The sequence below is a fragment of the Takifugu rubripes genome, chromosome 22 (genome assembly GCF_901000725.2).
Source record: "Takifugu rubripes chromosome 22, fTakRub1.2, whole genome shotgun sequence".
Lineage (NCBI taxonomy): Eukaryota > Metazoa > Chordata > Actinopteri > Tetraodontiformes > Tetraodontidae > Takifugu > Takifugu rubripes.
In genome coordinates, this window is record NC_042306.1 from 6,263,944 (window position 1) to 6,287,519 (window position 23,576).

General features: G+C 46.3%; 1 protein-coding gene across 6 annotated transcripts in view; it reads left to right on the plus strand.

The window, feature by feature from the left end:
* LOC101075268 (kin of IRRE-like protein 1) overlaps positions 1-23,576 on the plus strand; it is an 81,676-nt gene that overhangs the window by 8,464 nt on the left and 49,636 nt on the right. For 4 of the 6 annotated variants that reach the window (XM_029830574.1, XM_029830571.1, XM_029830572.1 and 1 more), the window contains exon 2: positions 19,939-20,088. The exons of the other annotated variants lie outside the window; for them this stretch is intronic. In XM_029830574.1, the coding sequence (XP_029686434.1) occupies positions 19,939-20,088 (150 nt within the window). The remainder of the gene's footprint in view (positions 1-19,938; positions 20,089-23,576) is intronic. 6 annotated transcript variants of the gene reach the window in all.

The window sequence follows — 23,576 nt, forward strand, 5'->3', positions numbered from 1 at the left end:
GCTCCTTCACCCTGATGTGCCCTGGGTTACACCATCTATCATTCACAAGCATCGCAATGCCCCTTCCTTTCCTCTTACCACTCTGTAGCTTTCCTGTCCGCTCTCACGAGTTGGATACTGTCCAGGGTGACGTGTGAATCCGGCGAGAGTCTTTTCAGCCAGATCTCTGAGGCTACACTGAGGCTACACGCATGAGGCTACACTCCGGGTACTCCCTCTGCAGCCTGGTTAGCGCCGACAGCTCATCCATTTTATTGGGGAGAGAGCTCACGTTCCCATGATGACAGACGGTATGGATGGTTTATACCGTCTTTTCTTCTCCTGACACTTCGTCCCTGCTCTGCATCCCTTTCTCCTTCTCGTTAATCCCATGGGGATCTCTGGTCTTTCCACGGGGAGTACCCTCGTGTTGCTCAGTGCAAACAGCTGTTCCCGGGTGTAAACAATGGAGCCATGGCTGAATGGGTCAGCTGATGTAGATTTAAATAGTCCCAGAAAGACGAAAAGACAAATGCATAGCAAAAAGATGAATGAAAAAAGTATAAAAACACATTATAACATGTAATCATGAATGTGATGGGAGCAATGTCCAATTTGCCTACATCATGTGGATCTGTCACCCACATGTTGGAGGACAGTGGGCCCCATTCACGAACCGTTCTTACGAACAAATTTGTTCTTAAGTCCCACTTATGAACATTTTACGAAGATTGTGGCATTCACCAATTTCTTCTTATCCTGGATTTATGCGTAGGTAAGAACAAATCCTACGAACACTCAGGAGTACTCTTACGCACATTTCAGTGCCGACATGTTGGCATGGTTGTGTTTTCTTCTCTTGTGCAGTTCAATAAAATTTAATATTACAATGATAATTCTGTTATATTTATTTATTTATTTCCTATTTTTGGTGATTTACGGAGAATTTTAAAATTACGTAAATGTGCAAATGTGTGATTTTATCTTGATTTATTTTATTAGGGGATCAAGGATATGCCCTGGCTCCCTGGTTGTTGACACCACTGACCAACCCTCAGACTCCACAGGAAATTTTATTCAATCAGATGCATGCGCGCAGTCGCTCCACCATTGAACGCACCATCGGCATTTTAAAGGGGCGCTGGATGTGTTTGGACACAGAGCCACAACCCCGTGAGGATGTGCGTCCTGACGCAATGATGGGGCCAGACTGCAGGAACGCGGTTCATGTTCGAGTGCGATTAATTGCCCATTTGTGAATAAAATGCATTATTGTCACAATTTCAGTCTAACAGTCTTGATTCACTTCAAAAAGAAAAAAATAAGAGAGACCGGTTTCAGAGCACAGCTTTTACACGTTTATTTTTTTTACCTTCTCGTTGAGTTCTTTAAGCGTGTTGGCTATAGTCATCAGGGTTGAGGCAATTTTATCAAGCGTGTTAGCCATCCTTTCTTGATTGTTCAACACGGCGTCAGAAATCAGGCGTGGAGAGGCAAGCTTTGGGCATTTTGCTGCTTTTTGCTCTGTCTACGGGGTCCTGCTGCAGTTCCTTTTATGGGCATAAGTGGGCGGTGACTTATGCTAATGATATGTTAATTAGACTCACCTGGCACGCGCTCTCAACTTACGAACAGATGGCACTCTTCTCTTCTCTTCTCTTCTCTTCTCTTCTCTTCTCTTCTCTTCTCTTCTCTTCTCTTCTCTTCTCTTCTCTTCTCTGAGTGAGACGTGTGAGAGCGGAGGAGCGAGCGAGCGAGTGGAAAACCGTGCGAAAGCGCTATTTTTCCTATTCTTTCTTGTGTGCGAGTGAATGCTAGATAATATAGTTTAATTTATTGTGGTGTTTGCAAGTTTATATTAGTTTATCGAGTGTTTGTGTGGGTGTGTGAGGCGGCCGACCGCGTGCGGCCGTCATGGCGGCCAACGCCGGTTTAACCGGCTTGAGTCGGAAGCACGGAGTCAAGGTGGGTGCGGGCTCCGTGCTTAATGTGGAGGAGGTGGCGCTGGCTGTGGGCCAAAAAATTGGCCACAGCTCAATCAAATCCGCCGCCCGCATGAATAGGGCGGTGGTGTTGTTCCTGGCCAAAGTGGAGCAGGTAAATATGTTGGTGGAGACGGGGATCACCGTGGGCGGACAGTTCGTCCAGGTAACTCCGCTAACACAGCCGGCGGCACGGATTACACTGTCCAATGTGCCGCCGTTCATCAGCGATGAGTTCCTGGTACGGGAGCTGTCTCGGCATGGGAAAGTGGTCTCTCCCATCCGAAAAATGTTGTCTGGCTGTAAGTCACCGCTGCTGAGACACGTAGTGTCTCACCGCAGGCAGGTGCACATGATCCTCAACAATAGGGCGGAGGAATTTAATTATCGTTTCATCGTTCGGGTAGACGATTTTGATTATACCCTTTTTGCAACTTCTTCCGCCCTCAAGTGCTTTAACTGTAATGAGGAGGGTCATCTCGCCAGGGCTTGTCCGAACCGCGTGGCCTCGGACACGCAGGCGGCGGAGCCCGCCGCTCCCGCGCCCGTGGCGCCTCCGGCCCCGCGGCCCGTTCCGGCGGCGAGGCGTCGGTGGCTCAGCGCGGAGGAGGGCCCCGCTGCCCCGGACGGAGCGACAGCAGAGTCGCAGATGGAGGAGAAGCGGGACGAGTGTGTGCGTGAGAGTGAGGTGAGTGGAGAGAGCGAGATTGTGGAGATGGTGGTAGAAATGAATGGTGAGAGTGGTGAATCAGGGGGGAAGGTGGATTTAACTGGGGAGGTGTGTGATCTGAGTGGTGTGATGAGTGAGGTGGTGTGTGATTCAAATGAACTGGGGGGAAAAGGTGAGGTGATGGGTGAAACAGGTGAACTGGGTGAGACAGGAGAGACTGGAGACAGGATCCAGACGGGTGAGCAGGGTACAGTGGGTCAGGTGATAGGTGGACTCGATGGGCCAGGGATAGTGGCTGGTGAACGGGATGAAGGAGAAGTTAGCACAGGTGAACGGGGTGAAGGAGAAGTTAGCACAGGTGAGCGGGGTGAGGGAGCAGTGAGCACAGGGGAGCAAGGTGAGGGAGCAGTGAGCACAGGTGAGCGGGGTGAGGGAGGAGTGAGCACAGGGGAGCAAGGTGAGGGAGCAGTGAGCACAGGGGAGCAAGGTGAGGGAGCAGTGAGCACAGGTGAGCGGGGTGAGGGAGGAGTGAGCACAGGTGAGCAGGGTGAAGGAGGAGTGAGCACAGGTGAGCGCGGTGAGGAAGCAGTGAGTGCAGGTGAGGGCACGAGTGGCGCATCCGAGTGGTGGCTTGTTCCCGCAAGGAAGCGGAACAAGCGGAAAAGCGCCATGAAGGACAAGGGGGGCAAGACAGGAAGGCTGGAGGAGACAGTAGCAGACACAGACACCAGCGACTGCGAGTCGATGTCGGACGGCAGCGAACTGTCCGGCACAACGCCAGACGGGCAGGATTTTGACCTGTACCCCCCAGGCTTGTTTAAAAAGTTCCTCACCCAGACCAAGGGCATGAAAGGCCTTGATCTGGGAACATATTTTCCTGACCGGCTCTGCTTTATCCGGTCAGCGAGCTTTTTAATTCGGAATAAGGCAACATCAGGCCTCACCGACCCCGAAATATATAGGCTCAGGAAGCACATGGGCAAAGCACGAAAACAGCTAAATTGAAAGATATTTTGCCATGGCTTCTTGTACTTATTTTTTACTGTCTTTGATTTTAATCTTTTCCCTTGGCATGAACATATTCAAAATGGGAACGTTGAATGTCAACGGAGCCAGGGACGCAAAAAAACGGGCACTAGTGTTCGACACAGCAAAAAGAAAACGCATTGATGTCCTGTTCCTCCAGGAGACCCACAGCGACTGCGGCATAGAAGCGGACTGGGAGAAGGAGTGGGAAGGACAGGTGCTGCTGAGCCACAACACCACCCTCAGTGGTGGAGTGGGCCTCCTTTTTTCAAGGGGCTTCAATCCATCGTCCCTGGAGGTGGAGCATGTGGTGAGGGGACGGTGTTTGATGGTGAAAGCGCGCCTCCAAAACCACTCCTTGGTTTTTATTAATATTTATGCTCCCACCAACGGTACAGAGAGGAAGAGCTTTTTAGAAAAAGTTGGCACTGTTTTAAATGGTTGTGGGGATGATTTTTTATTTCTGGGTGGAGATTTTAATTGCACCGAGTCCTTTTTAGACCGCAACCATGCAGAGCCTCATCCAGCCTCGCAACATTGTCTGAGACAGCTGGCCTATTCTCATGGCCTGGTGGATGTGTGGAGGAGGATGCACGCAGACAACAGGCAATACACTTGGTCCCGCATGAGTGAGGGTAGGATCTCCTCGGCCAGACTTGACCGATTTTATTGTTTTAAACATCATTTTAGTGTTTTTAGGAGCTGTAGAATCATGCCTGTCGGCTTTTCAGATCACTCGTTGGTTTTAGGCGAAGTCGCCGTGAAGAACATTTTACCCAAGAGTGCATATTGGCATTTTAATTCCAGCTTAGCGCAAGACAACAGTTTTAGGGATGTTTTACGGCACTTCTGGTTGGGGTTTCGAGAGAGAAAGTCCGATTTTACGTGCTTAAGACAGTGGTAGGACCGTGGAAAAGTAGAGATACAGCTCCTGTGCCAGCAGTATACTCTCAATGCCACGCAGGACACACGCAGGTCGATCAAAGATCTGGAGATGGAGATAGTGGAGCTAGAGGCGATTGGCAGCTCCACGGGAGATCGAGGGTGTATTGAAACCCTCCAATCAAAAAAAATGGCCTTGGCCAGCCTGCTGGACAATCAGGTACAGGGTGCACTGGTCAGGTCCCGGATACAGGACATCACGGAGATGGATGCTCCCTCTAGCTTCTTTTTTGGGCTGGAGAGGAGGCGCGGGCAGAACCAAATGATCCATTCACTGTTTTCGAGCACAGGGCAGGAACTCGTGGAGCCGGGCCAGATAAGACGGCGAGCAGTGGAATTCTTTTCCTCGCTCTACGAGACCGAGTACTGCAGCGACGATGGCCTGTTCGACGAGTTCTGCGGGGGCCTCCCTCGGGTCTCTGAGGAGACAAACTCGCTGCTGGACAGGCCGCTGCAGCTCGACGAGCTCCACGCCGCACTGCTCGGGATGAAGGGAAAGAAAGCTCCAGGTGTCGACGGGCTCACGGTAGAGTTCTTTAGAACCTTCTGGGACATTGTGGCCCGCGACATGCTGGAGGTCTTTAACGAAAGCCTGGCCGCGGGTTCCCTGCCGTTGTCCTGCAGGAGAGCGGTGGTCACCCTCCTGCCAAAAAAGGGCAACCTGCAGGAGATTAAGAACTGGCGCCCTGTGTCTCTGCTGTGTCTGGATTATAGGATTCTGTCCAAGGCCTTAGCCTCCAGGCTCAGAGAGGCTATGGAGCAGGTCATCCACCGGGACCAGACTTACTGTGTGCCCGGCAGGTCCATAGGAGATAATGTCCACCTAATTCGAGATGTTTTGGAAGTCTCCAGATCACTGGACGTTGATACTGGTCTCATTTCGTTAGACCAAGAAAAGGCTTTTGACCGGGTTGAACACCAGTTCCTCTGGAAGGTGATGGAGAGGTTCGGGTTCAGCCCTGGCTTTATAGCGATGATCCGCGTCCTGTACTGTGACATTGAGAGTATGCTGAAGTTTAATGGCAGTCTGTGTGCTCCCTTCAGAGTGCGTAGAGGCGTCCGGCAGGGCTGTGCCCTCTCTGGAATGCTCTACGCCCTCTCCCTCGAACCCCTTCTCTCTAGGGTCCGTGCAAACGTGGATGGCCTGTTTTTACCGTCCTTTTACAGAAAAATTGTTTTATCTGCCTACGCAGACGATCTAATAGTAGTGGTGCGCAGCCAGAGGGACGTAGATGTTTTATCTAATTTAACAGTTTTATTCAACCGCCTGTCCGCGGCCAGGGTCAACTGGCAGAAGAGTGAGGCCCTGGCCGTTGGCAGGTGGACAAATGGCCTGCCGGTCCTTCCCCAGGACCTTGCCTGGCGGAGGGACGGCCTAAAGTACCTCGGTATTTTTATTGGGGATGAAGAAACTGAAAAGAAAAATTGGCTCGACACGTTAGAAAAGGTAGACGGAAAAATTCAAAAATGGAAATGGCTCCTCCCCCGCATGTCGTACAGAGGCAGAACTCTTGTCCTCAATAACCTGGTGGCCTCTGTGCTCTGGCACCGGCTCAGCTGCATGGAGCCACCCTCGGGGCTACTAGCACAACTGCAGACAAGAGTTCTGGCCTTCTTTTGGGACGGCATGCATTGGGTCCAGCAGGGGGTGTTGTACTTGCCCAGAGAGGAGGGAGGACAGGGCCTCATCCACCTGGCCAGTAGGACCGCCGCTTTTAGAATACAGTTTGTACAGAGGTTTTTAACAGGGCCGGCGGACCTAATGTGGAGAGATGTGGCCAGATGTGTCTTCAGACGGGTGAGTACCTTGGGGCTGGATGATGCTCTGTTTTTAACTGACTTTAAATTTGCAAAGTTAAATGGGCTGCCTCCATTTTATCAAAGTGTTGTTAAGGCATGGGCCCTTTTTAAAGTTGAGAAAAGAACCAGCTCTGAATCTCTGTATTGGCTGCTAAGGGAACCCACGGTGCACGGAGCCAGGCTGGATGTCTCGGCCGAAGCCCCGCCGAGGCTGACGGCTGCACTGTGGCGGACCCGGACCCTACTCCTCCAGCACGTTGTGGCCGTGGCAGGGCCAGACCTAACGGGTGCGGAGGCAGTGGGTTCCCTGCTAGGCATCCGCTCTACCCAGGCAGCTGAGGGGGTGCTCCGGTTATGGAGGAACAGACTCAGCACGAGAGAGAGGCGTATTCTGGAGGACTACGGCCAGGGGGCCGAACCCGACAGCGAGGACCCCTTCCCGGAGATCAGGCTGGTTGCCCACCTCGGGAATCTAGACGGTCCTCTCCTCAGACCAGCAAAGGCCTTCTCCCTGGCAGCAATCGATAAGAAGACCATATACAATAACTGCGTGAGGGTACTAAACAGGAGAGGACTGTCGAACAGGAACACCAGCGTGTGGGCTGATCGACTGGGAGGGGATGGTGCCCGCCCCTGCTGGAGGGTGCTCTACAAACCCCCCCTGAAGAAGAGGACCGGGGACCTCCAGTGGAGAATCCTGCATGGAGCCGTCGCCCTAAACGCTCTCCTCTCAAAAATGAACAATGCTGTGTCGGACCGGTGCCCGTTTTGTCCCGGGCGGGAAACCGTTTTCCATACTTACAGTGAGTGTGAGAGACTCACTGTGCTTTTTAAGGTGATGAAAGGTGTTTTTAATGGTTTTAATGAAACTTTTTCATCTAGACTTTTTATTTTCGGTGCGGGGTACAAAAAGGCTGCTCGGAACAAGTGGCAGCTCTTAAATTTTATTTGTGGTGAGGCCAAGATGGCCATTTACATATCAAGGAAGAACAAAATGGCCAAATCTGGAGACTGGGAGGCCGCCTCTGTGTGGCGCTGTAACGTACGGTCTAGGCTGAGGTGGGAGTTTGACTTCTACAGAATGATAAATGACCTCGACAAATTCCAGGAGATATGGTGCCACGAGAATGTTTTATGCACTGTCATTGACAACCGCTTGGTTTTTGCACAACCCCTTGTGGGATAAATTGTACTTGCTGCTCCTTTAATATTTATTTATTTATTGTTATTCTATGTGTCTCTAGACAGGGCTTTCTGCGTCCCTGTGTGATTTGTAAATAAAAATGGTTTTGTAAAAATCAAATCAAATCTCTTCTCTTCTCTGAGTGAGACGTGTGAGAGCGGAGGAGCGAGCGAGCGAGTGGAAAACCGTGCGAAAGTGCTATTTTTCCGATTCTTTCTTGTGTGCGAGTGAATGCTAGATAATATAGTTTAATTTATTGTGGTGTTTGCAAGTTTATATTACCGTATTGGCCCGAATATAAGACGACCCTGATTATAAGACGACCCCCTCTTTTTCAAGACTCAAGTTTGAAAAAAGACTTTTTGAACACCAAATTTAATTTTTATACAGAAAATAATTACAGTACATTTGAAACAAATGATTATATCTTCGACCCACTTTTCTCCAGATTGTCGCTACATTTCTCTATTTTCTGTTATCTCTTCTCTTATTTTCTTCTCTTTTCTTTCTTACCGCTATTTTTTACTTTTCTTCTTCGTGCTACCGCTATTTTTATTTTTCTTCTTCGTGACAGGGGTTCGCTTTGGCCTGGGAAGTTTAGTTCAGCATTCGCTTTAAATATATCTGGCGCCATCTAGCGTTGTGAATGGGTATAATGTCTAGACCGCGAATGTAAGACGACCCCCACTTTTTCAGTCTTCTTTCAACGCAAAAAACACCGTCTTATATTCGGGCCAATACGGTAGTTTATCGAGTGTTTGTGTGGGTGTGTGAGGCGGCCGACCGCGTGCGGCCGTCATGGCGGCCAACGCCGGTTTAACCGGCTTGAGTCGGAAGCACGGAGTCAAGGTGGGTGCGGCTCCGTGCTTAGTGTGGAGGAGGTGGCGCTGGCTGTGGGCCAAAAAATTGGCCACAGCTCAATCAAATCCGCCGCCCGCATGAATAGGGCGGTGGTGTTGTTCCTGGCCAAGGTGGAGCAGGTAAATATGTTGGTGGAGACGGGGATCACCGTGGGCGGACAGTTCGTCCAGGTAACTCCGCTAACACAGCCGGCGGCACGGATTACACTGTCCAATGTGCCGCCGTTCATCAGCGATGAGTTCCTGGTACGGGAGCTGTCTCGGCATGGGAAAGTGGTCTCTCCCATCCGCAAAATGTTGTCTGGCTGTAAGTCACCGCTGCTGAGACACGTAGTGTGTCACCGCAGGCAGGTGCACATGATCCTCAACAATAGGGCGGAGGAATTTAATTATCGTTTCATCGTTCGGGTAGACGATTTTGATTATACCCTTTTTGCAACTTCCTCCGCCCTCAAGTGCTTTAACTGTAATGAGGAGGGTCATCTCGCCAGGGCTTGTCCGAGCCGCGTGGCCTCGGAGGCGCAGGCAGCGGAGCCCGCCGCTACCGTGCCCGTGGCGCCTCCGGCCCCGCGGCCCGTTCCGGCGGCGAGGCGTCGGTGGCTCAGCGCGGAGGGAAGCTCCGCTGCCCCGGACGGAGCGACAGCAGAGTTGCAGATGGAGGAGAAGCGGGACGAGTGTGTGCGTGAGAGTGAGGTGAGTGGAGAGAGCGAGATTGTGGAGATGGTGGTAGAAATGAATGGTGAGAGTGGTGAATCAGGGGGGAAGGTGGATTTAACTGGGGAGGTGTGTGATCTGAGTGGTGTGATGAGTGAGGTGGTGTGTGATTCAAATGAACTGGGGGGAAAAGGTGAGGTGATGGGTGAAACAGTTGAACTGGGTGAGACAGGAGAGACTGGAGACAGGATCCAGACGGGTGAGCAGGGTACAGTGGGTCAGGTGATGGGTGGACTCGATGGGCCAGGGATAGTGGCTGGTGAACGGGGTGAGGGAGGAGTGAGCACAGGTGAGCGTGGTGAGGAAGCAGTGAGTGCAGGTGAGGGCACGAGTGGCGCATCCGAGTGGTGGCTTGTTCCCGCAAGGAAGCGGAACAAGCGGAAAAGCGCCATGAAGGACAAGGGGGGCAAGACAGGAAGGCTGGAGGAGACAGTAGCAGACACAGACACCAGCGACTGCGAGTCGATGTCGGACGGCAGCGAACTGTCCGGCACAACGCCAGACGGGCAGGATTTTGACCTGTACCCCCCAGGCTTGTTTAAAAAGTTCCTCACCCAGACCAAGGGCATGAAAGGCCTTGATCTGGGAACATATTTTCCTGACCGGCTCTGCTTTATCCGGTCAGCGAGCTTTTTAATTAGGAATAAGGCAACGTCAGGCCTCACCGACCCCGAAATATATAGGCTCAGGAAGCACATGGGCAAAGCAAGAAAACAGCTAAATTGAAAAATATTTTGCCATGGTTTCTTGTACTTATTTTTCACTGTCTGTGATTTTTATCTTTCCCCTTGGCATGAACATATTCAAAATGGGAACGTTGAATGTCAACGGAGCCAGGGACGCAAAAAAAACGGGCACTAGTGTTCGACACAGCAAAAAGAAAACGCATTGATGTCCTGTTCCTCCAGGAGACCCACAGCGACTGCGGCATAGAAGCGGACTGGGAGAAGGAGTGGGAAGGACAGGTGCTGCTGAGCCACAACACCACCCTCAGTGGTGGAGTGGGCCTCCTTTTTTCAAGGGGCTTCACTCCATCGTCCCTGGAGGTGGAGCATGTGGTGAGGGGACGGTGTTTGATGGTGAAAGCGCGCCTCCAAAACCACTCCTTGGTTTTTATTAATATTTATGCTCCCACCAACGGTACAGAGAGGAAGAGCTTTTTAGAAAAAGTTGGCACTGTTTTAAATGGTTGTGGTGATGATTTTTTATTCCTGGGTGGAGATTTGCACCGAGTCTTTTTTAGACCGCAACCATGCAGAGCCTCATCCAGCCTCGCAACATTGTCTGAGACAGCTGGCCTATTCTCATGGCCCGGTGGATGTGTGGAGGAGGATGCACGCAGACAACAGGCAATACACTTGGTCCCGCTTGAGTGAGGGTAGGATCTCCTCGGCCAGACTTGACCGATTTTATTGTTTTAAACATCATTTTAGTGTTTTTAGGAGCTGTAGAATCATGCCTGTCGGCTTTACAGATCACTCGTTGGTTTTAGGCGAAGTCGCCGTGAAGAACATTTTACCCAAGAGTGCATATTGGCATTTTAATTCCAGCTTAGCGCAAGACAACAGTTTTAGGGATGTTTTACGGCACTTCTGGTTGGGGTTTCGAGAGAGAAAGTCCGATTTTACGTGCCTAAGACAGTGGTGGGACCGTGGAAAAGTAGAGATACAGCTCCTGTGCTCCCACCTTCTTTATTCATCTACAGGTATCGCCGCCTTCATAAGCTGTTTACTGACGTACTGACCTACGACCCCCGCTGACCCACCCAACCTGACTCTACCGGAAGCTTATTTTAATTAATATAATGTATTACTATGTTGTACCTATTCTCTACCTCTACCTGTCCTCCCCCTTCTCCTCTCTCTCTACCCAGCGGGCCATCATCAGGAGGTTCCCCCTATATGACAAGCAACAGTGGCAAGGAAAAACTCCCCTTTAACAGGAACAAAGCTTGAGCAGGACCAGGCTCATGTAGGGGGACCCTCCTGCTGATGGCCGGCTGGGAAAAGAGAGAGGAGAGGAGAGGAGAGGAGAGGAGAGGAGAGGAGAGGAGAGGAGAGGAGAGGAGAGGAGAAGGAGAAGGAGACACAGGGGGAAGAGGAGAGGAGAGGGAGTGGAGGGGAGAAGGAGAGGGAGGGGGAGAGGAGAGGAGAGGAGATGAGAGGAGAGGTGAGGAGAAGCGAGGCACAGAGCACAGAAACACACACAAAAATACACTATACAACGGGTCAGCGGGGCCGGAGGTCGTCATGCAGCTCCGAAAGGCGGCGATACCTGTAAATAAACAGAGGGGGGGGAGAAGCAGAAAAACTACACAGGAATCATCATAACTAGTCTGCTTGATGAGGAGGAGGAAAGGAGAGGAGAGGAAACCATGACCCAGTGGGGTGACAGAGGCCTGTCAGGTGATCATGTTTCCGGACCCCGGCAGCCTTGGCCTATAACAGTATAGCTAGGATGTGACCTAATGATTAGACGACCCCCTAAGTATGATAATTTTTCTATCTATGATAGTAACTGGAACTACAAAATTAACAACAATAAGCTTTTTCAAAGAGGTAGGTTTTAAGTTTGATCTTAAAAGTAGCGATGGAGTCAGCCTCCCGTACCTGGACAGGGAGCTGGTTCCATAGCAGGGGGGCCTGGTAGCTAAATGCTCGGCCCCCCATTCTACTCCTAGAAACTCTGGGAACCACAAGTAGACCAGCATTCTGAGAGCAGAGCAGTCTATTGGGCTGATAAGGTATCACTAGCTCCTCCAGGTAGGATGGAGCTAGGCCTCTGAGGACCTTGTAGGTCAGAAGAAGGGTTTTAAAAGTTATTCTAAATTTAACGGGCAGCCAATGAAGCGACGCCATTACAGGAGTTATGTGATCTCTTTTGTCAATACCTGTCAAAACTCTGGCTGCAGCATTTTGGATCAACTGGAGGCCTCTTAAAGAGTTGTTTGGACACCCTGATAATAAAGAATTACAATAGTCCAGCCTGGAAGTAACAAAAGCATGAATTAACTTTTCAGCATCAGGCTGCGTCAGTAGCTTCCTGATCTTTGAGATGTTCCTCAGGTGAAAAAAGGCACTTCTAGAGACTAATTTAATGTGTGAGTTGAAGGAGAGATTTTGATCAAAAGTTACTCCTAGTCTCACAGAGAGACTAGATGTTAATGAGATACCATCTAGAGTGATCATGTGATCTAATCTATCCCTGAGAGGTTCAGGACACACCATGACCTCAGTTTTTCCTGAGTCAAGGAGGAGGAAACTTGAAGACATCCACAACTTTATGTCTTTAAGACAGGTCTGGAGCTTCACTAACTTCTCTGTCTCCTCTGGTTTCATGGATAAATAAAGCTGAGTGTCATCAGCATAACAATGGAAATTGATCCCATGCTGCCGAATAATGTTCCCTAAGGGAAGCATGTACAAGGTGAAGAGGATTGGTCCAAGTACAGAACCTTGAGGAACCCCATGGCTAACCCTACTGTATGAAGAGGGAATACCATGGACATGAGCAAACTGGTATCTGTCAGATAAGTATGATCTAAACCAGTCTAGTGCTGTCCCTTTAATCCCAATCACATGTTCCAGTCTATGTAGCAGGATGCTGTGATCAACTGTATCAAAAGCAGCACTGAGGTCCAGCAGAACCAGCATAGAGACCAGTCCATGATCTGAAGCTATGAGAAGATCATTAGTAACTTTAAGAAGTGCTGTTTCTGTGCTGTTATGAGCTCTAAAGCCTGACTGAAACATCTCAAACAGGCTGTTCCTCTGCAGGTGCTCCAGTAACTGAGTCACCACCACCTTCTCAAGAACTTTAGAGATAAAAGGAAGGTTGGATATCGGCCTATAATTTGCTAATACGTCAGGATCCAGTGATGGTTTTTTAAGCAACGGCTTGCCACCTTGTAGGACCGGGGTACATAACCTGACACGAAAGAACCATTGATCTGGTCCAGGATAGAACTGCCTATCACTGGTAAAACATCCTTCAACAGGTGTCTTGGGATGGGGTCTAAAAGACACGTGGTGGCCTTGGATTTCTGAATTAGCGAAGACGCTGACCCACAGACCCACACCTGCAGTCAGAGACAGAAAACAGGATGGGAGGGGCACACACACAGAAGAAAAAAACATGGGACAGCCCAGCCTTTAAAAAATAAAAATCATTTATTGTATGTTTGTCATTTGAAACATCATAGACAGAGTAATTTTTATTTTAGTTAATTATATTCTTCTACATAGATGAACATAATGTTTTTCATCATGGTTTGATCGGATAATGAGACAAAATAAATATTCCTGTATAGTTTATTCTTACATTGATTGAGCAGTGAGGAACAAATTATTTCAATTTTTGCTTAGCCCATGCACAAGAGCTATATTAAGCTGTAGGTTCTGACCAGGAACCATGACACTGTTTTAAAACAGATAGTAAATGTCCATTACACATATACATGCAAACCAGCCATCTGCTGCACCCTGCAATTATGCTACCTTAAAGTACTATTGGAGGCAAAGTAATTATGAGCTGAGGATGCATTTATGATGTGACACAATGGTAAATATTCCAAAAGATGGGAGAGTTCCAACAATACCTGCAATAAAACATATATATATATATATAAAACTTTTATATATATATTTTCATTTGTGCAAAGCCTCTTTATTTGCCTCAAGGTGACTCGTTTAGCTACTAGCTACTAATGATGCTAATTTTCCTGTTGGGTACAGTTGGTCATTGCAGCTTCGGTGAGGTAATCAATCAATCAATCAATCAATCAATCAATCAATCAATCAATCAATCAATCAATCTTTATATAGCATCTGTTACAATCAAAATTGTTTCTAGGCGCTTTCCATAATTCCAGGGCCTGACCCCCAACAAGCCCTCCTGCTAATGTCCAGCTGGGTAGAGAAAGGTGCCTCATTGCAAATTCTCTCAGTAGGTTTTCCTACAAGGGGTGGTGGTAGCTGAGTCTGTTGGGAACTGCCCTGAGAAACAGAGGGTTTTTGGTTTGAGCCCCAGTGCAGACAAAACATGGAAGGCATTCTGGACGTGGAGGAAGGTGCCACAACACCTTCAGGGCACTGCCAAGGTACCCTTGAGCAAGGTACTAAACCCACAAATGTTCATATAGGACCATGTGATGAACTGACAACTCATCCAAGGGTTGACCTGACATTGTGTATCCTCCTCATGACCACAAAAGGGGGAAAAAGATGAGAGAAGTTCTTCTTACTTAAATCTGTACCCCTTTTGATTAAATTTGTCACATACTGCCACACTGCTTTTGTTACTTGTTACATCAGCTGAAAAGCTATTGGCATATTTGACAGATAAATTGTAAGTCTTACCAGCATTCTGGGGTACACAATTATTTAATCTCAATTAAATCCTGTTGTTTTTGCCAAATTGGCTACCCCATGACGCTTATATAGACAATACACATACGCAATAGACTTGTCTTGTGTGCCAATAGTTCTGAAAGCTGTAATCATTTACTTCACAATCACCAAAAATTACATACTTTCTTTAACACAGATGAAAAGCTGGTAGTTGTCAAAAATAAGAAAAAACCTAACAGATCGCACAGTTGAGGCACAATTAGTACTCGCCTCTCATAAGCATTTCATATTGAAAGATAGATGCAAGAGGTTTTCCACTTTCTTATTGTGTGTATGCCCCTCACAGAATCCCTTTATTGGTGTTACCATGGGGATGGACCCCCCAACACACACAGACACATGCACTTGCTATCTACAGTCTTTCTGTCCTTAACTCACAGGTTTCAGTGTTACCATGGTGACACATATATCTCCACCTGTCTTGTCAATCAAATAATCCCCTCTCTTTCTGTCTGTCTACTAACCTTTCTTTGTTAACAATTTGTTTATTTTGTGTTTGATGTACTGTATATGTATGATTGTTTGATTGCTTTCATTGCCCTGTTTCCTCTTTTGAGTTGATCTTTCTAGCCACCAGGCTTTTTACCTTCATTCTTTCCATTTGCTGTTCTTTTCTGCATCTCTGCTCTGTTCAATCAATTATTCTTTATTTATATGGCCTCTGTTACAAACAAAATTTTCTCTATTTTTTTCTATTTTCGCTTAACAGAATTCCAGGGCCTGACCCCCAACAAGCAACATTGGCAAGGAAAAACAGGTGGAAAAACAGTAGTACCCTTACATGAGCAGGGCCAGGCTCATGTAATGGGACCCTCCTGCCGATGGCCGGCTGTGTAGAAAGGGAGGAGAAGGGGGAGGACAGGTAGAGGAGAGAATAGGCAGAGATCAGACAGAGATCATGGAAATACATTAATTATAACAAACTGCTGGTATAGGAGTTTAGTGAGGGTGTGCCTCACCCTCTGGCCGGTCCCTGCCTCTTGCCTGTTGTCCCTCCATGTCTGCCTATTGCCCCCACCAAGGCAATTCAGTGCATGTTGAGCAGCCTCAGTGCCTGCACAATGCCAGTGCATGTTGAGCAGCCTCAGCACCTGCACAATGCCGTCCCCACTGCTCACAGGCAGTGGGGACTAGTGGGAGGGGCTGCTTTGTGAGTTAGTCAAGGCTTGTAGCTACAGAAGACATTATGTATTTTAATGCTCATAGGAGCTTCCGGGACAGAGTTATGGTCATTTGTTTGGGAGATTTTCGATCAGAATTTTTCTGCAGCTCCGCTCTAGGTCACGGGGTCTCCCGTTCTAACTTGAGCTGAAAACAGCCTTCAAGAAGAAAAATGCCAATTTCAAAATGTATTTAGCAATAGAACCAATTCAAGATACAAATATTACAGAGCTCCGGGCCAGTTCATAACCCTACAATAACAGAGTCAATTGCCAGGGCATGCAGTCGGACAACCTAACTATCCCTTGACCCAATCTTTTATAGAAACACATATGTAAATTATTGATGCTAATTCAGTCCAATCCAGTCCTTCTTCTTGGATGACATCGTCTGATTCTTCCAGTCCCATTGGATGCTGACACAGTCCTTGTTGTCCGCTGTTTCCCAAATGGTCAGTTCAAAGTTCACCTTCCTGCAGAGGAACTTATCAACACCAGTAAACTATGCTGTCACCAAGGTAGAAGATGGGGATTCAACATGTCCCGTCTGAGTGTCTCCTGCTGATTACAACTATGTAAACAACAATCATGTCAAGAAAGGGTCAACTGACCTTTATTACACTTACTAAAGATTCGACCATTCCTAACTTCTAAAGTACTCCTAAGAGAAAACAGAAACATATGGTACAACACATGATAACAAGATAAACACAAATTCTCTTCACCGGTTGTCGAAGGCAGTACATTTCATTTCAGTACACCTTCTAGTCAAGCATGTCTTTTGCCTCCATAGACTCTCAAGGGCCTCAATTCACATCCCACGTCTGGAAGGCCTTCAGTAATGCATTGGGGGCTATGGTGAGCCGATACCATCCTCAGTTGAATGGCCAGACAGAGAGGGCCAACTAGTCCTGTGCCTTACGTTTTGTATCGCCTCGTCATCCCACCTCCTATTGCTCTTTGCTGTTGTGTGTGGAATATGCCCACAATTCCCTTCTGGTGGCCTATGTTCCCATAAAAGTTGGCAGATCACACCACAGAGTCATAGATCCCACCACAGAGTCATAGAAAGTCCTCAGGAGTGGTCCCTGCACACCAAAAGACCTCAGCCTCCTGAGCAGGAAAAGTCTTCTAGTGCCCTTCATGATAAGGGTGTCTGTACTGTGTGTCCAGTCCAGGTTATTGTTTAGGTGAACACCCAGGTACTTAAAGGACTTTACAACGTTGACGTCCATTCCCAGGATGTTCACCGGTACAGGCGAGCGGTTGTTACGCCTGCAGAAATCCACCACCAGCACCTTGGTTTTACTGGTGTCGATCTGGAGGTGGTTCAGCAGGCTCCAGTCCACACAGTCCTGAATAAGTCCTCTGTACTCCCCATTGTCCCCATCAGTGATGACGCCAATAGCAGCGGAGTCGTCAGAGAACTTCTGGAGGTGGCATGATGATGTCTGGTGTGTTGTGAGGGACAGGCTGGAGCAGAGAGGTGTTTGTGGGGGGGATGGGCATGGGCCAGAGTGTGAAGTGTAGGGCATGTGTGAGCTGAAGGTCATGAGAGAGGGGGAGGGGGGAAAGGAGTAGCAGTTGATTGGGGGCACAGGGGGTTGCAGCAGAGGAGACTGGGCTGGGGGAGGGGTGGGTGCCTGATCAAATTTGTTGAAGAACAAGTTCAGGTTGTTTGCCCACCCCCGGTCTCCCACAGGCTGGGACTTTTGCTCCTTGATGGTCTTCAGTCCTTTCCAGACCCCACAGATGTTGTTCTGCAGCAGCTGGTACGCCACCTTTCTCCTGCCTGATCTTCCTCCTCAACTCCCTCTGCACAGACTTCAGTTCCTCTTTATCTCCAGACACAAAAGCCCTCTTTTCCTTCAGGAGAGCCTTTATGTCTGGGGAGATCCAGGGCTTCCTGTTGGAGAAGCTCTGTACAGTCCTAGTGGGTACTGTGTTCTCCACACAAAAATGAATATAGTTAGTGATGCAGTGGGTGAAATTGTCAATGTCCTCCACATGGGCATCGCTGAATACATCCCACAGAGTTGAGTTGAAACAGTCTTTCAGGGCCTCCTCAGCTTCTTCGGACCATTTCTTCACTTTGCGGGTGATAGCAGGCTGCCTCTACACAAGAGGTTTATACACAGCTGGAGGTGTACAAGGTTGTGGTTGGCACAACCCAGGGAAGGAAGAGGGAGAGAGTGGTGTGTCTCCTTGGTGTTTGCATAAAACAGGTCAAGTGTTTTATTGTCCCTGGTGTGGCAAGTGATGTATTGGGTAAATATGGGCAGAGAAGATGATGGAGAGGCATGACTGAAGTCCCCATAGAATGAGGAGGAGGGCATCAGGGTGCTGTGTCTGCAGCCTGCTCACTGCTGAGAGCAGGACATCACAAGCTGCATCGGCATTAGCAGAGGGGGAGATGTACACAACAGTGAGGGCGTGTGTGAACTCGTGTGAAAAAGAAAAATACCTCACATCAGTCTTCATGCATTCTGATTCAGGTGGACAAGGAAGGGATTAAAAAGACATGAAGGAAGCAGAACAGAGACATCAAAAACAGATGTGCAATAAATGTCCAAGGACAAACCAAAGAATGAAAGGCTTAGTTTTAACAAAAACAGGCATCAGGTCAAACACTGGCAGATTCTTGAGAAAACTCTTGAATACACAATGTGACTTGGCACAGAAGAGAATGGAAATGCAGGTGTTATACATAAAGTGGATGGAAGCAACAAGACAAAGGTGGAAAACAAGGATGACACCAGTAAACAGGATGTGGGGAAGACCTGTAAGAAAGAGAGCATTAACACTAACTGGTCCTAAGAGCCATTGCTCTTGTAATTTCTACATTCATAAATTTTAGAAGTGCCATTGTGTACAGGAAGCTTGTTTTGCTAGCGAAAATACATGTAAGCAAAATCCTTTCTCCTGAAAAGGGTGAAAGAGATGAAGTGTCAAGCCCAGAGAAAAACAAAGGCTTCTGACATTCTCACGATTTGACTGCTGCTGCTGCTGCTGCTGCTGCTGCTGCTTTTGGCATTGATGTTTTTGTAATTTTCCATCTACCGTGTGGAACTTGTCATTTGTTTTCCACTGTCTCAGACAACCTACCACTAAGTAACAGTCCCAACTTATAGAGAGAGTCTAGCTGCCCTGTGTAGTCAAACAACTAAATGTTACGTATGTCAGTAAGCTGTGATGACTTAACGTTAATGCAGTTATGATTTGTTGTCAAAATTAACATTACATGTTTTACTATTGTTCACTCCACTTGGTTTAGATGTTTAAATGTGTATAAACTATGAATTGAACATAACTTTTTCTGTCATGTAGATGCACCACTTTATTTTTCTTGAAAGTGAAGGGTTTAAAGTGGACCATTGCACAAGTAGCTCTAAATTCTATCATGAAAGCTACAATCATGATGACCAAGACAAAGAAGAAATCCTGGAGCAATTTAAATTCTCTAAAGTGGAAGCTATTTGGATATCTTGTGATGAGACTGCTGACAAACGATAATACTTGACAAGTACAAGTTTATGTGCATTTTACACAAGAGCCAGTTTTCCCTAATGTAAACAGAGCTATCGACTGCAGACACAATGCTATAAAGCCAACCCATGTTAAATGCTACATACTGTATAGGAACCATTCTAAACAACAAATAAGTAATGACATACCCATATGCCTGTACCTGCATTTCAGGAACTAATGGCTTTGTTGATTAATTAAATATAAATCTGTGACAAAGCTATCTCTGATAGTGGCTATATGATTTTATATTAAAAATTCTTAAATGGACTTTGAGTTTGTACACAAACTCACAGTTGAAATAATATGACAATATGACATTGCTGGCTGGTGTGATTGTGTTAATCTTTTTAAAGTTAATTGGACTTTTTCTTGGACTTCCAGTCCTGACTGGCCTGACAATGAATGTGCCCTGCGGGTGAAGTTTACACTGGAAGTGGCCCCATGCCGGCCTGCAGGAAGACTCTTGTTTTGAGTTTTGAGGTTCATAAAAATCTTCGGACACACAACATTTCTGGCAATCAAGTTCAATTCAAGTTTCCTACTGATAAAAGTTTATATTTCAAGATATCTTATTCATAAATAACAAAATATAGAAAAATAATAGTCACAAATAACATCCATAGCTGATGGCATGTCAGGATCACAAAACTGAAAACTGATTTTTCCTTTTTGTTCTTGTGTTGCAGTAAAGTGTATTCGCTTCTCTCAAGAGCCTGCCGACCAATCAGTGGTGGTGGGAGAACGTATAGTGTTGTCTTGTGTGGTCTTCAACTACAGTGGCATCGTGCAATGGACCAAGGATGGCTTGGCTCTTGGCATTGGAGAAGGTCTACGAGGTGAGGGGAAAGCATCTATTTTCATCTGGTTTGGGCATGGGAAATATAATAAAAGTGTAATGCAGAAGCACACATCTAAATATACTGTAATGTCACCGTTACATTACTGTTTTTCCTGTTCCTATGCATATGAGTGGCAATTTAAGCAAAAACCTTTATATCAGGCTAAATTAGACAAAAATGTTTTTTCACATTTACAACACTATTTCATTTCAATAATATAAGGGTACAAAACCACTACAAAACAAAATAATTGTGAGTTTGAAATATTATTACTTAAACTTCGTATAGCTCCATGTTTGGCAAACATTTCACGCATTAAAATTTTTGACATCTGCATCAAGAATCATGATGGTAAAATCACTGTAAACAATTTGGACGCTGTACTGTCAATGCAGAGTTGAAAACAAGAAAAATACACTAGCACTTTGTAAAAAAACATCAATACAAAAATAATTGTGTAAGAATTTAACAAGCTACACAGATCAAATTAGATATCTGAGATGCCTCAAACAGACCTGCAGTGGCATTTCTGCTCTTGTCTCTGCCAATCCAGCTGCAAAAGAGAGGCAATAACAGATCCGTTGCAGATTTCATATTGACTTATCACAAGAACTCAAGTCCCATGTCATGTTCCTATTTTACAGGTGACTGCTATGGATTTTTTTGTTATGTAACAAGTAAAATAATGTTTAAAATGACTGCTTATGTTTGAAAAAAAAAACAGTGGAAGCATCACAGAAATTGAACGTACTCAACATGTAGAGCCCTTTTCATTTCTGAAATATACATCACAGTTATGAGTCTGCTGTAATTGCATTAACAAAGCAGTGAGCATGGCATACACACAAACACACAGTGACATGTGATGTGAATCTTTTGGTCATATCCATAAAGGGTCAGGTCAAAATTTTTCTGTCACTCCTTTAATTCCTGTCCCCCCCTTCCAGTTCCTCCATTTTTCAGCTTTCTCACTTAGAAAAAGACTTCAAGGTCAAGGAGAGCATTGGAGAGAGTAATAGTTTCACAGTGAATGAGTGAATAATTGGAAAAATGCCAGGGTTTTGTTAATCCAATTCACAATTAAATAGAGAAATAGAGAAAACTATGGCAATCAGTATATATAGAGTCTATTGGGCTTTGGTCTGGTTTGCATTTAAGGTACCACTTTTGGTGCAAGGCTACTAATTTGGATTAGGCTATCATAAATAAATGACTATTACATAATTGAACCTGAGTATTAGATTATCTTAGGGCACCACCCTTGTGAGAAGAGAAAAGATAGCCGATTTGTAAAATCAGTCTCATAATACATTAGGTTATAAATTTAGCACTCTGCCTTTTAAACTGATCTGCTGTCTGTTTACAGTAATGTTGCACAAGCGTGAATTCTGTCAACATCTACAATGTCAAGACCTCCCAATCCTTCAAATCTAACTAGTTGTTAATGTAGTAATTTTGGTTTTAGTTATTAAGTTTATTATTAATCAATTATTGACAATACAATCTATCAACAGTGTACTTCTATACAGATGTCTGTGTGAAAAGGGACTGCTGCGGCCTTGAGACCAGGAACAAAGAAGGCTGACCAAGATGTCTGATCATGTGAGGTGCACAGACCATTTGCTGGCTGAGGTCACATGCACATGTGGAATGTGGGGGGGGGACAATGGACTGTGTGTTTCCTGAGGTGCCAGGTTGGAGAAAGGATGGTTTGTTTAGCATGCAAGAGACCCTGAATCTATATATTGCAACTTAACTGACATCAACTTTACAATGTGACAGAGCCACCTGAACCATAACCTAAGTACCAAACTGATCACAACAACTCAATACAACAAAAATACATCACTTTGAAGGTCTTTGCTTAGCTTAGCTATACTCGGCCCAGTTGGTGTTACCAATCCTGGAGGGAGAGAGTGAGCTCTGGTGTGTTGCTGTTTTAGCTAGTGGTCCTGGTGGGGGAGCCAAGCTGGGAATAGTTGTAATTCCAGTTGTAGGCAATCTTTGCTATGTTGTCCTGGTAGTAACCTTTGGACGAAAACTGATGGCTCCTTTGAGGTAGCTTGTTAGCAGCCTGGTGCTAACAACCTGGATGGCTCCAGTTGCTGAGAAGATTGGCCTGCAAACCTTGTTTTTGATGGCTAATTGGACTTGTCGTGCAGTATATTGGTTTCTATCCTGCAGGGTTTCATGTCAAACAAGGAAGGTCAAAATGTCATCATGGGCACAGATAACAAAATCACTCTTCAATTTCTGTGATTAGCAACTGTCCCTGGACTTGAGCACACCATGGTCAACTTTGAGGAACATGCACTCCATGTAACTGTGTATTTTGGCATTTCATTTTAAATAGACCAAATATTAGTCACTTAAGTGGTTCATATACAGTATCAGCCCCATCAGGTGATGCATAAAACATGTTGCATCTGCGTGAACTACCAGCCCACACTTAGTTAAGTTCAGTTGTTTTTTTTAACACAGCCTAGGCCTATAAAACACCTACCGTATTTTCAAGACCATAAGGCACACCATATTAAAAGGCGCAGTCTCAGTTACAGGTGCTATTTCTGTATTTAACACATACATAAGGCGCACCAGATTATAAGGCGCGGGCATGGTAAAACTTACCGTTACGCTATCTTAAAACATGTATGCTAGTGTGTATTTAGCAATGTACTCATGTACATCATCTTCTGTATCCGAAATGAACTAAATGAATCCGAAATGTTTTTTGCGAAAGCCAAAAAGCTGAAAATCGTTTTTCAAAAAGCTGAAAATCTGTTCCAACAGATTTTGGAACTTGGTGCACCGGATTATAAGGCACCCCGTCCATTTTGGAGAAAATGCAAGAGTGCCTTATGATTGTGAAAATATGGTAATTCCATTTCCAGTCACCTATTCATGTGCAATTTGTAGTATTCCTCAGATGATGCTTTCAGGCAGGTTTTCTGCTTTGTTTGGACTAACGTGATTTGAAACGTAGCTGAAATGTGAAGCAGTCCCTCTTTCCTGCCTTAGTGTTGCACTCTGGCTTCTAGTTACCTCCTCTATATAGTGCAACTGTGATAAAGTCACAGACACTGAACTGAGATGCAGCAGTGAACTGAGTGATAATGAACTGAGATGCATACCCTCTAACGTAATCACTCTGTTGGCTCTAAAATTTAGAGTGGCTCCAGTGGCTCTCTTGGAAATGGGGTGCATCCCCATGGTTAACAACACTGTCAGATAAAGGCAGTGGATGTTGATCTGCCAGCTTGTCTACTTGCCTCCACAAGTAGTTTGTCAGATAAGATGTTCAGTTTGCAGATTAAAATGGTGTGGAGAGCTAGCTCCACCAACCACTTTCTCTAATTTATTAAATTTTTAATGTTATATTGGTGTGGCCAAATTAACAAAGAGTCACAGTGTTGTATATCCACGTATCCCTTCTTCCCTTAGTGGTGAAGACTTCACGAGCTTCTTCACTGATAAAGTTCTATCTA